Below are 15,614 nucleotides of genomic sequence, written 5' to 3'. Positions count from 1 at the left end.
ACCTCCAGGCCCCTCCTTTTAGTTATGTTGCTGTAGATAAGCCTGCCAGAGTCACATGCTAATCACTGGCACCTGAGCTATGCCTATGTCTGTTTAAATCGAGGGTTGTTTAAATTGATGTTCACATACTCAACCTGTATTTTATATCTTGGATGCATGCTTCTACCAAAGACAATTCCTTATAAGGATAAACACTTATCTAGGACAGGGATGGGCAACTGACGGCCCTCGTTCTCTCTCAGTGCGGCCCGCAAATAGATCAATAATAATTTAATAATTAAAAGAAAAAAACCGATAGAGCAGGACTTTTTTGTTCTTGTCACGTAGGGCTACGCCCCCCTCTCCCGTGTTGGTGTTGTTCCTTGCCCGGTTATCCCGCCCTGCGTGTCTGTTGTCCTGGTTTCCCTCTGTCTGCCATGCCCGTGTCGTCATTGTGTTCAGTTGTGTCTAGTTTAGTCCGATGTACTTGTAACTCTGTGTTTCGTCCGTTGTCAGTTATTTGTGGTTTGTTCGGTTTTGTGGATTATCTCTGTGATTGCTGTTCTTGTATTTTCCGTCTCCGTTGTGTTTCTCCATTGTGAATGGCTCTCCTGTTACAACTCCTGCCTGTCCTATTGACCACTTGGACGGCTCTCCCGTTTTGACACGTGCCTGTACAAATGACTTCGCCTATGGAATTCCCCTTATTAAATCTCGCTCTTCTCAGCGTTTGTGTCCGCCTCCTCGCTCCGCAGCGCGCTATGCATATGCATTGTAGTGTCTTTCATATCCAATTATTTGAAGTGCACGGTCATGTGGCCCTCCAATTATAGTGCTGAAAACTTTTTGGCCCTCTTTATCATGGAAGCTGCCCATCCCTGACCTAGGAGATGGTCTGGCTATATTTGAACTATAAATACTGACTTCTAGGGAATAGATAGTTTCTTCCTAATCCCTGCCATTTTAGGGAGTTTTTCCTTGTCATACGGTTGTAAAGCTGCTTTGTGACAACATTTGTTGTAAAAAGTTCTATATAAATAAATTTGACTTTGACTTTCAGAAATGCTGTCATATGCCTCATTGCTATGTGGAAGTGCACTGACTCAGAATTGAGGGAGCTTGTGGCGCTGCTTTACCTGGCCTCAACACTCATGGAGTGTGTAAACATTGGGTGAGACCATTCACCAAGGACCCAAGCTCACCTAATTCCTGCCTCTGCTGTCCAACAGCTGCCATCTGGGCTGCTCACATCACCTATGATGGGTTACACATTCTGTGATGTGGGTGGCAAAGAGGAGCCACGAGGCATAGGTAGACCGAAAGGGTCTTTATTATCCGTAACAAGAAAGCAAAAGGCTGGCAATGCAGCAAAAAGCATCTCAAGGCATTGAGTAAACAGCAATAGCAAGCAGCACTGAATAACAATTCGAAGCGCTACAGAGACCGCATAGTACATTGAAGTAGCAGTAGGGAGGTACATTGTATTCAGGAAAAACTTGTTACAGTCATTAAAACATTAATAACAGTAGTTACAGTCATTAAAACATTAGGCATAACAGTAGTTACAGTCATTAAAACATTAGGCATAGCAGTAGTTATTTAAAAAATTCCCAACTGCTTCAGTTTCTTTAACACTTGATCATCTGAGTACTGCAGACTAAGACTGGTTTGTACAGATGCGTCAGGAACAGGAAAAATGATGGGGTCATTTGGCACAAGACTGCTGGAATGCACATCCCTGACATTGTGGACCTGTGGGCCAAACCCAAAGACCAAAAGTGAATGCAGGTGGAACTAGTAATGAGGAGACTGGGAATGGAGCAGAGTTGGTTTTATGTTTTACGTATATTTTGTCTTTACAAGTTAACATTAACTTTGATGTATTATTTTAAAATTACTTTTAATTGAAGTAGCCCTTTAAGTAGTATAAATCAATAAAATTTAACTTATTTTTTGCTGTTGTTGTCACAAAGCAGCTTTACAAATGTCCGAGTCCAAGCCCCCAGTGAGCAAGCCAAGGGGGGGGGGACCATCCTCTGGCCGACGCCGGTCACCATGACAACAATTTAAAGAGAGACAGAAAAAAAGGAAAGGAAGTTTGGGATAAATAAAGTCCATCTTGGTGTGCATTTATAAACATGAATTCTTTATGTAATTCCTGTTTAGTCCTAAACGTCTTTGTAACTGCCTGTCTGGGCTTTGTATAATTATTTAGCATACCAGTTGTTGGTTCCTACTCCAAAAATCATTAAAGATCAAAGCGGAACTATATGTCTGCAAAGAGTTCCAGGGGGAGCCCATTATATGTGTGTACGATGTTAAAGCAGCAGTTTAAAAATACACAAATTTTCGCCGTTATTTTAGTTCGCCGTTAAGTATTCAAAGTGTTGTTTCACGCGTCTGTAAACGCTATAAGAGAAGCCATACCCTCCCTGTGTTATTTAAAGCAGCCAGTGAGGTTTGTGTTTTGTTCTTTGTATATTGTTTGAGTAAGTTTAAGTAAGAAAATAAATGTACATAGCCGCTACTAATACTAACATGTTATAAGCTAAACGTAAGTTAAAGCATTTCGTTGTATTGCAAGTTTAAATTTATAATACAGTACAGGGTTAAAGTGTATTGATTCGTAGGTAAATTAAGACATTCACAGTTGTATATTTGTATATTTGCTTTATTCATATTTGTGATATTGTGATTACATTACAGTTCTCACGTTTAGGGAGTTCAAAAAGCTCATGAATAAACCCTAATCAGTACAGTTAAGAACAGTTATGCTGTCGTCATTTTTATTATAACTGAGGGAGGCACAGTCTTGATGGTTGGTAGTGTTAGTCGTAGCAGAGGAGAATTCAGGGCGGTGAGAGGGCCCAGTGTAGTGGGTTTATCCATCATCCACACTGGTTAGTCAGGGCAGTGGGTTGATCCTCCATCATATCTGGTTAGGCAGGAGGTGGCTGGCCCAGGATGGATCTCTGGAAAGGCTTGTCTCTCCTCATCTCAGTGTTCCTCGAGTAGGCGGGCAGCCATGTGGAGAAGATAAAACAGGGAAAATTAGCTCTGTATAAGGACATATACAGGACGGATGAGATTATAAACATTTCTGGAGTGTGGCAGCAACTCCGGCATTAAATTAAATTATTACAGGGGGGGGATCCAAGATGGCGCGGAGTAGATAGGACGTGCATGCCTGAGCTCCATATTTCATTAGCAGAACCTTTAGTCAATCGCTTTGATTACCTAGCCAATACACCTTCCTAATAATTCATTAGTAAACCATATACGACTAATCAACGTTGCGATGACTTCAAAATCGTCCAGGTCAGCGAAAAAGGACTTTTTCGGAAAACCAGACTCGCCTGCTTGTTTGAATACAGAGATTAGCATGTCAACACTAACTAGCCTGCTGGAAGAACACCGCAACTCCATATGCACGGCGATGGAAACCCGGTTCGACCAGCTCCAGACCAATTTATTGGACATTAGCCAACGAACGTCCGCGCTGGAAACCGGCATGAACGCCGTTGACGACCGGGTCCGAACCCTAGAGGACCGCTGCACCACGTTGGAGTTGACTAAGCTTCATGCTAAAACTGTCGATCTGGAATCACGAAGCCGCAGAAATAACATAAGGATCGTGGGCCTGCTAGAATCAATAGAGGGTCCGCAACCTACTACTTTTGTTTCTACGTGTCTCTTCGAGATATTTGGCGATGTTTTGGCAGCTGCCCCCGAGGTGGACAGAGCACATCGATCACTAGCCCCAAAGCCGCAACCAGGTTCCAAACCACGACCGATAATAGCGCGACTGCATTACTTCCAAGTTAAGGAACAGATTGTGCGAGCTGCACGTGCTAAGCGGGGTAAGGTTTGCTATCGGGGCAACCCTATCCATATCTTCGAGGACTACTCACCGGAGGTTGTCGAACAACGCGGTGTGTATCGAGAGGTCCTTAAGCAGGTCTTCGACCGGGGCTTTAGACCGGTACTACGCTTCCCGGCTCGCCTGTTCATTCGTACTGCCGAGGGGACTTTTAAACGACTTAATTCGGTCGAGGATGCTAAAGACCTCTTGGTGTGATTTATTAATGTGTAGTAAGGAAGATGCCTATTGTTAATGCGCAAACATCATTTAAAAATAAAACAGAAATTAGGATGATTTTATTTGAAAAAAGGGCTATATATCACGAAAACAAAGACATTTCATGTAACAACTAATTCTTAGCAGCATCCTTGGGCACCCCCATGCAGTTAGAATGGTACATTCGACTATGACGTTCATAGTCGACTAGGGCGTATAGTCGACTATAGTCGAATCAGCGACTAATGAAGGTCACCCCTAGTGAACACATTCTGTTGAGATCGCAGTTTGCTTTTTAATTCTTTGACAATTTGTAGTTTTTCTTGATGGCTAATTTTGGCATACTTAGCTCCGTGTTTGGTCGCAAAATGCCGACGTATTATACTCTTTGACAACCGCCACCGCTTCATACATGTTTTTCACCTTGAAGCGCAAACATCGCTTTGCCATCTTTCTTGAAACATCCTTCTATCTGCATCAATGTTTCTCTTCCTGGACATTTTGGGATCATTATTTGTATTTCCCAATTACACTTATTGGGAAAATCGCATTGATATGGAATCACTGCAGTGTCAAGATGCCGTCACTTCGCGGGTAACATAATTGTGGAAAATGAAGTCTTTGCTCACTTTTACTTTTTTCACTTTTTTTTTTCTCTCGCGGGCCACATAAAATGACGCGGCGGGCCACAAGTTTGACACCTGTGGCCTAGAGCCTAGATAGGTCGGAACAATTTGTACATACAAAGTTCTTTTCACCTCGCATGCGATCTTTCCATGTCTGATTAATAACTGATAGTCTTCCCCATTCTCAGACACACCACATAAATTTTTAGTAATTAAGCAAGCACCATTATTATTATTATTTATTACCCTTTGTTCTGACCATATTAGAATAAACCAGCTGAGCTCATTAACATACAGCCACACGGCTCTACTGCTGTAGAGTGTAAAGTGGGCACCATTTTAGTTGTTTAGTTCTCCATAGGACAACTGAGATTACAACTCCTGCCTCCTCAAACATGCACACCCACACAAACATGCGCATAAACACACATTTACTCTCCTCCCACTTTCTGCACACACACACACACACAAGATGCCGAGTCAGTTGTGGGAACCTGGTCTTCTCATTAGAAATCCTAAAGATTTAGTTCCAAAGACTTAGTCCCAAAGATTTACTTTTAGTTTAGTTTTGTGCCAGTCAACATTTGTAGATCATCAGATGACTTCAAATGATAAATATATATACTATAGAGATTCTCCTGACAAAAGGGCAGTTGTCAAGCACAATTTATTAGATTATTAGCATCAGCACATGATGAACAAATCAACATCCTATCATAGACCAAATGATGCAACAGAAATTCTAGTAATGCCAAAAAAGCCATTGTGTGATTGTCTACACAGCTTACATTTTTGCCTTTTCAAAATCTGTGAATCAATGTTTTTTCCCCACAAGGTGTTACAATTTCAATGGGAAAAGGGGTTAACAAATTGAAGGCTGCAAAAAAGTTATTTAGAACAATAAATATGAATACATATAAACTGGTTAATTAACTGGTCTCCACAAAACAAAACACATCAGACCAAACAGTGTTTAGGCTTGAATGCACTTCATGAATAAATAAAGCTGCATAGTTTAATATGTATTGTTGACTGTCATTTAGCATATTTTGTACATTTTGCTGTAATTTGTCATCAATTTGGCTCTACACATAGGTCAGTAAAATTAACTTTATGTTTCCACAATTATTCACTTCAATTTTCACCAAGTACTTCTTGTTAAATCACAGAGAGTTTGCATATATACATTTCATGTTTTTGTGCATACACACTGTTCATAAATGTCTCATTAATGGAGTATGCATGCTATTATTGTGTGAATTGGGCCCATAAAATTCCACAACATTATGTTCAAATTTGAATTTAAAATGTCTTTAACCAGTTCAGTAGTTTGTTTACGTAGGCCTGTCATCTTCCTTGGTTTCTTCATCATGCTCTTAGGGAGTTTTTCCTTGCCACTGTCGCCCTTGGCTTGCTCACTGGGGGCTAGGACTCGGACACTTGTAAAGCTGCTTTGTGACAACAACTGTTGTAAAAAGCGCTATATAAATACATTTTGTTTGAATGATTGATCTTCTTTATACAAATTAGCTAACCGCTAAAAAAATTTGCAATTGCAAACAATTGTATATCTACACTTTTTTAAAAGGCAATAAATACTGAAAAACAGCAAGAATATACTCTGAAATCTCCTAAATGGAGTCCAAGTCTTTGTTATTTTTCTCCTATGTATGTTATGATAAGTGTTACTTTACATAACGTTTGTATAATCAACCCACAGCTTTCAAAGTTTTCAGTTTGCATGGCTCACCAATCTCAGGGCACATTCACTAAGCCATACAAGGTTTTCCTGATTTAGGAGCATATCTCCTCCAGCACAGAGAGCCTAAACAATAAAAGTTGTTTTTTTTTTTTTTATTCATTGAAGCTTTAGTAATGCAGTAATTTAGTCCCGCTAACAAAACACAGTGATGAGACTCACACAGCTGTGGTACTTCAATTAGACAGTATAGGCTGATCTTTAAATGTTATCCTTCCAGTAACGTTTATTTTATTTTAACATTTTTTTACACTGAGCTAAAATCTGCTACCACTGTGACTGTTGTGTTCTGATATTTAAGTCTTGGGTAATACATATCCATTTAACATTGTCTGTCAGTCCATGTCTTTTCATACCCATATAATTTTTAATTTATTTGTTTTTTTTTATGCTGACCATTAAGGGCTTTTGTGACCAGGCGTATTGAATTCTTCATCCTGAAGGGAAAGTTTATTGGCAAAGCCAAAACAATGAAGGCAAAGGAACATAAGGAAAGGCATTGGGTGAGATAAAACAAGCATAGAGCTGCAAAGCACTCATGGTGGTATGAAGGAGTGCGAGGGTTGGAGGCACTGCACCGTGGATACACGCATACACGCAGGCATCAGGTGGAAAGACTGAGGAGAGGTTTTGGACAAGACATGGTGAAGTCACACAAAGTGTTTGCTCCCCTGGCTGAAAAACCCATGTCCTTGTAGACAGAAATGCCATGTCAGTAGTAGAAGTACACTGGAGAAAAGATGAAGAGAGAATAGAATAGAATTTTTTCTGTATGAGGATATTATACATTCAAGGCGGTTGTCCTGGAGGTGCACCTATGTTTAAGTCATACAGTCACTGACAGAAGTCTTCATTTGTAATCAGCTTCAAAAGCTTCAAAAATCAGATCAAAGTGGTGTAGGATTGGCCAGCCCAGTCACCAGACATGAACATTATTGAGCAAACCCGGGGGAAGATGGAGGAGGAGGCTTGGAAGATGAAACCAAAAAATCGTGATGAACTCTGGGAGTCCTGCAAGACTGCTTTCTTTGTTCTTCCAGATAACTTCATCAAGAAGCTGTTTGAGTCATTGTCAAGACGTATGGATGCAGTCCTCCAAGCTCATGGAAGTTATACAATATTATTTTTTCCAAGGAACCATGACTTTATGTTTTAATGTTTTTGCACCATGTTTGTGTATTCAAAATAAAATACATGTATCATTTCAACATTATTTTTGTAAACGGCAAGACATATGTCTAAGCAAAGTCTGACCTTTCTGTTCTAATTATGATAAAACTCAATGACTGATACAAACTTTCTTTTTGTATACTAAACATAATCTAGAAGGATTTGTCTTTCGTATAAGCTTTTTCAAATTTAAATTGATCAATTACAAGTCATTATTTGTTGTTCCTACAACTTGGATAAGTGATGAGACTTCTGTCAGTGACTGTATATTAAACATGGCAAGTCCACAGACTATTTCATACATTCAAGTAAAAATAAGACATAAGCAATAAGTTCTTGTTTGCTACCATGGGGGGGCCTGCTCTATGAAGCAAAACAGGCTCATATATGGGACTACAAAGCAATCTGATTCTTTTTCTGATGTGAGCTGAACATTATAGAATTTTAAAAAATAATAATGTCATAAATATTGTTTGCTAACTTGTGGCAGTAAAATGACTGATTGCTCCTTTAAACTAAAGGAGAAAAAAAATTAACTAAATAGAAAAAGTTAATATACAGTTACTAGTGTGTTTGTGTGTGTGTGTGTGTGTGTGTGTGTGTGTGTGTGTGTGTGTGTATGCAATACAGTGACTACAGTGTGTGTGTGCGTGTGTGAGAGTAATAAGGGAGTAAGGTAAGTTTACTCACTGAAGACAATACCCATCATGATGACTCCAATAACCCCCATAATGATCATCATCTTCAGAAAAGAGAAAAATCACTGTTGACCCTTTGCTAAAAATGAAACTCACCTAATATCTATTAATCCTATTAATTAATGTTACTAATAATGTATACATATACACTACATTGCCAAGTATTGCCTCATCCATCCAAATTATCGGAATCAGGTGTTCAAATCACTTCCATGGCCAAAGGTGTATAAAATTAAGCACCTAGGCATGCAGTCTGTTTTGACAAACATTTGTGAAAGAATGAATCACTCACAGGAGCTCAGTGAATTCCAGAGTGGACAGCAACACAGCTACAAAGTGGTAGGCCATGTAAACTGATGGAGTTGTGGTCTGTGGATGCTGAAGTGTATAGTGCGAAGAGGTCGCCAACATCTAAACTTCATGTGGCCTTCAGATTGTCTCAAGAACAGTGCACAGAGAGCTTCATGGAATGGGTTTCCATGGTCGAGCAGCTGCATCCAAGCCATACATCACAGTGCAATGCAGAGCATCAGATGCAGTGGTGGACTCTAGAGCAGTGGAGGCGTGTTCTCTGGACTGATTAATCGTGCTTCTCCATCTGCCAATTTAATGGATGAGTCTAGGTTTGGCGATTGCCAGGAGATCGGTACTTGTCTGACTGCATTATGCCACGTGTGGAGGAGGGATTATGGTGTGGGGTTGTTTTTCAGGGAATTCTATGTTCCCAACTTTGTGGGAACAGTTTGGAGCTGGTCCCTTCCTCTTCCAACATGACTGTGCACCAGTACACAAATCTAGGTCCATAAAGACATGGATGGCAGAGTCTGGTGTGGATGAAATTGACTGGCCTGCTCAGAATCCTGACCTCATCCCGATTGGATGAATTAGATCAGAGACTGAAAGCCAGGCCATCTCGTCCAACATCAGTATGTGACCTCACTAATGCGCTTCTGGATGAATGGTCAAAAATCCCCTTAAACACACTCCTAAACCTTGTGGACAGTTTTCCCAGAAGAGCTGAAGCTGTTCTAGCTGCAAAGGGTGGACCAACGTCATATTGAACCCTATGGATTAGGAATGGGATGTCACTTAAGCTCAGGTGAGTCAAGGAAGGTGAGTGAATACTTATATACAGTGAGGAAAATAAGTATTTGAAAACCCTGCGACTTTATGTAATGATTTGGATGGGCAGGCATGATGCAAATGCAGGCTTTTAAATATTTCTTTAAATAAACAATAAAGAACACAAAACGGGGCAAAGAACGAGGCACGGGAAAACACAACCGAGGGATTAAATAACTTAAACGAGACGAACAGGCAAATGACTAACAGAAACACAAATGCATTAAAAAACATAACCAGCAACGCTAGTTAAAACAACCCTATGGAAAATCTTTGGAGGAAACTCAAACTCCATGTTTCTCAGCGACAGCCCAGAAACCTGGCTGATCTGGAGAAGATCTGTGTGGAGGAATGGGCCAAAATACCTGCTGCAGTGTTTGCAAACCTGGTGAAAGACTACAGGAAACATTTGACCTCTGTAATTGCAAACCAAGGCTACTGTATCAAAAATTAACAATGATTTTTATAGGTGTTCAAATACTTATTTGCAGCAGTAACATAAATAAATTATTAAAAAATCATACATTGTGATTTCCAGATATTTTTTTGATTATGTCTCTCACAATGGACATGCACCTGAGATGAATATTTCAGACCCCTCCATGATTTATAAGTGGGAGAACTTGCAAAGTCGCAGGATGTTCAAATAATTATTTTCCTCACTGTAAATACAGTATATTCTGATAATGAAGATATCATATGATAATATGAAGATATCATATGATGATTTCCAGCTATTATCATCTACGGCTTCATTTACACTGTTCAGGCTTTTCAGATCAGATTAACGTAATTGTTCATTTGTTTAAATGGCTTTTTTTTTTTTTTACACATTACATCAGGGCTATTCAACTATATTCTTCTGCAGGCCAGATTTGGCAGAGAGCTCTGACCTTTCAGACCTAAACCAATACTGTCATGGTGGATGTATGTGGATTGGGGGGGTGGAAGGACACTTATAACACTCGTTGCAAATAAAATGTTATTTATTTTTACGGCGGTTTATCAAATATTTATTATTATTTATGGGGAGATGGGCCACAGGCGTTAATTGCATTGATTATGAAAATAATTACTGCAGTTGTTAAGAGTACCCTATTCCACTGTTAGAAAAATGTCTTCACCTAAGTATTACATGTAATACAGATTTGTATGGCCCCACATGATGTTTTCAAATAGTAGCACTAAAGTAGTGAATGAATCATATAGCATAACAGTTGCAATAAAAATGCAAAACCTTTTATTTAAAACATTTTTCAGACAACATCAAAACTGTAGGTTTATTCAACTTATGTGAACCAGCTACACAATATTATAAATTGCACGATTGTTAATAACAAATAAGATATTTAGACATAAAGTAGACAGGGCTGTTTGTCAATGGTTGTATTGTACTGAAAAGTCCCAAAATCTTACCTTTAATTAAATAATATTTAAACAAACAAATAAATAATAAGTGGTCGAATACTGAGGAGATGGTACCATCTCTTTTAATTTGATAAAAAGCTAATTATTTTGAATCATTTCAACCATTTGTATAAATATGTAACTTAATTAAGCTGAAGGTGCTGGAAAATATTGAAAATGGACCTTGAAAGTTCCGTACAAGTGCTTGAATTCCACCTTGTAAAGGTGTATGAACCCTGCAAACATAATTTAGTGCAAAACACAGCGCTGAAGAGTTGAACGCGCGCAGTTACAAAAATTGAGATGTGCACGAGCTCGCGACACCACAGCAGATCCACCGCGATTGTGTCATTTTTTCTGCGCGGACCCTCGCGCCAGTCACGACGCATCAATTATAACGAGCTCTATGGGTGGTGCAGCAGATTGCTCTTGTTACCACCAGCTGCGACAACTTTTGCTCGACAGCACTTGCAGCAAGTGACTGGTCCACGTCCGACCTTTAAAACCCTATGTACTTCCTGACAACAGACACGGCTCCTTTCTTTGGCAAAAGTTCATTTGGGGCATCATCTTTTACTTCAATGTTTAGTAGAATTTCTGGTTCAGATTTTCAGCAAGTTAGATTTGCTCTCTGTTGAATGTGTGCTTAGCGGCGCAGCAATAAAAAGTGTCCTTTGAGAAACAATTAACGACCGTGCTGCATTCCGGACATGTTCAGGCTATTCAAAACCAGTGTGGCCGGTATATGAAAAATTCTTATAACAAAAATAAACACCGGTTTTTGGTGCGAACCTGTAGGCCTATACCACCCAGCACTACATAAACTTCTAAATCTCTTGAAGCTTCAGTATTTTAATCAGGTACATCTTCATTGTCTTGGTCCAAGCAATATAATAAGATCACGTCACTATTTATGACTTCACCGTTTATGACTTTACTTCAGTAGGCCCTTGGGAACAGAGGATTTATTAATAACAGAGTAATTGATTACAGACCCCATTTATTATAGCTGCAATCTGAGGTTGGGATGTTATTTTTTCTTAAACGAAATAAAATAAAACAATTCTAGACTTATTATAGAGATTTGATTAAATGGGACTTTGTTCAGCCATCTGGGCAAAATGGCAGGGTGAGGTGGGAACAAGTGTTAGGGAAGGAGAGAAGGGGATATGTTAATTTTATTCTGAGGGATACATTGCCAGAGACCTGTAAAATGTAATATGTAAAGTGAGTCTGACAAAGAGGAGCTGATCTAGATATACATCACTCACTCACACAAGATGATCTAGATATACATCACTCACTCACACAAGATGATCTAGGTATACATCATTCACTCACACAAGATGATCTAGATATACATCACTCACTCACACAAGATGATCTAGATATACATCACTCACTCACAAAAGATGATCTAGATATACATCACTCACTCACACAAGATGATCTAGATATACATCACTCACTCACACAAGATGATCTAGGTATACATCACTCACTCACACAAGATGATCTAGGTATACATCATTCACTCACACAAGATGATCTAGATATACATCACTCACTCACAAAAGATGATCTAGATATACATCACTCACTCACACAAGATGATCTAGATATACATCATTCACTCACACAAGATGATCTAGATATACATCACTCACTCACACAAGATGATCTAGATATACATCACTCACTCACACAAGATGATCTAGATATACATCACTCACTCACACAAGATGATCTAGATATACATCATTCACTCACACAAGATGATCTAGATATACATCACTCACTCACACAAGATGATCTAGATATACATCACTCACTCACACAAGATGATCTAGATATACATCATTCACTCACACAAGATGATCTAGATATACATCACTCACTCACACAAGATGATCTAGATATACATCATTCACTCACACAAGATGATCTAGATATACATCACTCACTCACACAAGATGATCTAGATATACATCACTCACTCACACAAGATGATCTAGATATACATCACTCACTCACACAAGATGATCTAGATATACATCACTCACTCACACAAGATGATCTAGATATACATCATTCACTCACACAAGATGATCTAGATATACATCACTCACTCACACAAGATGATCTAGATATACATCACTCACTCACACAAGATGATCTAGATATACATCACTCACTCACATGTCTGCAGTGTTTGTGAGAGTGACAGGAGCAGTGACCTGTGTCACTAGTGATTTATAGACTTGGTTACCTGGAAACGAGAATGAGTCAGCAGTGCCCTACACAGCAGCTCCATCATCAAATCCCCCCATACTGTAGAGGACTCAGTGACGCAGGAACACACTGGGGTAAATACAGCCCTAGATGCCCCCCAAACACAGACACTTGCCTTTGATGAAGTGAGTACTATGCTAAGACCCTGTGAATCCATGAACCAGTTTTTCTCCTTTTTAATAATTTTTTCTCCTGTTAATTGGTTCTACAAATTTGAACTCGTTATATGACTATTCTCCACACTTTATTCCCGCAGCACCATTACATATAAAGGCAGTTTCAATCAATATGACGTATAATCTGTTATATACAAACATAAGCCATTGAACCTTTTAATTCTTGCCAGTTTTTCAATTAAGTATTTTAATTCTATAGATTATTGTTGTAGATGCTGAGGGATGCCTGCGTAGTTCTTAGCTACAGCACCTACCTTGCAGTTTTTCCACCAGTACTTGTTCTTCAGCTTGGCAGCACTGCTCTCAAACTGAGATGCTCCGGCCTGCAGAGCATCGGCCCGGTCGTCTAACTCTGACAGCTTCTGGTCTCGCTCCAGGACCTTGTCCACATTCACTCGCATGATGTCCACCACCTACTCAGGTTCATTTAAGGTATTTTGGTAACGGAGGAACCAATATTTCATTGTAATTTCTCTATAGCTGCTTGTTACCATATTTGGTGGAAAAAATCATAGGCCTAATTGTTAAACTAATTTTTCAACAACATGGTTTAATTCACACTAGCAGCTCAGAATAAATAAAGCATTCTAGTAAATAATTCTCACTCCCCTCATTGGTAACCTGTATTGAAAACGTAAACTGGTTACTAATTGGTCATTACCTCTGTCCTATGATGTTTAAATGTTTCATCTGTTTGCTGTGTGTTATTATGCTTCCCGTGCTTACCTCATCCACCTGAGCCTGTGTCTGTTGGAGCCGCCGGTTGCTGCTGAGGTTTGGAGCTGCTCCTGCAGGTCCCCCTTCACCCTCGGGAGCACCTGGACTCACAGCTGCATCGGGAGTAGGCCCAGACCTATGGAAAGGAAAGAAATGTTTGCACAATCAAAGATAAAAACAAACCACCATGTCACATGAATATTCAAATACAAAACTTAAAAACAAAAGTGTTTAGTTGGTATGACTGAGCCTTGCGTTTCTTGTCCTTTTTACATTTACACTTATCTTATAGGCCTAATATACTCAACAGACAGAGAGGCCCGTGCTGTTACGTATGTTTTCCATCTAGCTAGGTTCAATAAGAACACACCGATCACATTCTCTTCCATGAAATGAACATCTGTTTTAACATATTTTGTTAAAGTGCAGTAGGCCTTCTGCTTCTTCTTATTCTGGACCATTGTTAAATCTAAAAGGCTGAAAGAACTTTAATCAAACGCAGATACACGAAAAAAGTCAGAATGTTTTGTTGCTTTAAGAAACGATTACTAAGGTACTCCAGAGTGCAGTGAGAAAGTATGAAAGCAGAGAAAATATGTTAAGGGGAATAACTGCCATTTAAAGCCAAAATTAATGTCACGTGTACATATTTTCGATAACGGGACCGATATATTATTGTTGTTACTTTCATTTTCTGAATAGTAAACAAATATATAAAATTTGAATACTTACATTTCGACAGCAAGAGGTTACCAGTGAGAAAGAATGATTCACTGGATGAGGGAGAGAGAAAGATTCCAGTCAAGGATTCATTATTACAACCCCCAAATTTCAACTCACAAATAAAGACGAAGATCTTAATTCCCTTCATTAAAACTGAAATAAATGATTATCATGTCTTCTTATTAGCCAAAGTATAAAGCTAAATATCTTGATCACGTCATTACAGAAGTGCGGCGTGCTGCATTACCGAAACAGCTGCTGGTAAGTCAGCCTCTGTTCACGGCAAAATAAAGCCAACTGTCACAAATACGCGCAAAGAGGCGTATAGTGTTCTTGAAGGTGCAGCCCCCACCCTCTCCGACCCCACCCGTTCTATACCTTAGTTCATGGGACAGCATTTCACTAGCCTGCCTTTTCCCGACCACGCGATTCTTACCTCACGCAATTATGCTGAGAACTCAGCCACTATGTAAAAAACGCGGTATGAGTAGCCTATATTATTTCGAAAATCGTAAGTGTAATATGCAACGTATTGCAGTCTGTATTTGGTCCCAGATAAGTGTAGTTGTGCTAGTGGTCGTGTCTGCGTTTGTGGTAAGGAAAACGTGAATAAATTTACACATTACCTCAACTAATCCGAAAGGCTTTTTTCCTTCCTTGCCACAGATGATGCAGCCTAGTTGGCTGCGAGGGTAAAAAAGCGTGTATCCAGAAAAATGTCATTTTACAGCAAAGAAGCTTTAACTTTGTTATAGTTAATGTATGGTACAGTTAATTCAGCCAGCAGCCATGCTCAGCTAACTCCTCCAAGTGATTGGAGATGGGAACATCCAGCTCAGATCACGAATCAGTACCAGCACATTTAGT

At 39.4% G+C, this 15,614-nt stretch overlaps 1 protein-coding gene across 6 annotated transcripts; it reads right to left on the bottom strand.

The window, feature by feature from the left end:
• Window positions 1-1,321: 1,321 nt before the first annotated feature.
• On the bottom strand, window positions 1,322-15,545 carry vamp1a (vesicle associated membrane protein 1a). Of its 6 annotated transcripts, none has more exons than XM_077008081.1 (6): window positions 15,374-15,545; window positions 14,757-14,797; window positions 14,034-14,160; window positions 13,562-13,720; window positions 8,303-8,354; window positions 4,649-7,171 (listed from the first exon to the last, which is right to left on the bottom strand). In XM_077008081.1, coding segments are annotated over exons 2-6 (357 nt in total). In that variant the 5' UTR covers window positions 14,759-14,797; window positions 15,374-15,545; the 3' UTR covers window positions 4,649-7,154. The 6 variants fall into 6 exon arrangements, with proteins under 6 accessions (XP_076864201.1, XP_076864196.1, XP_076864197.1 ...); XM_077008082.1 differs by lacking the exon at window positions 15,374-15,545 and adding an exon at window positions 15,184-15,308; XM_077008080.1 differs by lacking the exon at window positions 15,374-15,545 and adding an exon at window positions 14,995-15,107.
• Window positions 15,546-15,614: the final 69 nt, after the last annotated feature.

This window comes from Brachyhypopomus gauderio, chromosome 6 (genome assembly GCF_052324685.1).
Source record: "Brachyhypopomus gauderio isolate BG-103 chromosome 6, BGAUD_0.2, whole genome shotgun sequence".
Taxonomy (NCBI): Eukaryota; Metazoa; Chordata; class Actinopteri; order Gymnotiformes; family Hypopomidae; genus Brachyhypopomus; species Brachyhypopomus gauderio.
Note: the sequence above shows the minus strand (reverse complement) of the source record. Positions and strands in the feature narration are given on the sequence as shown.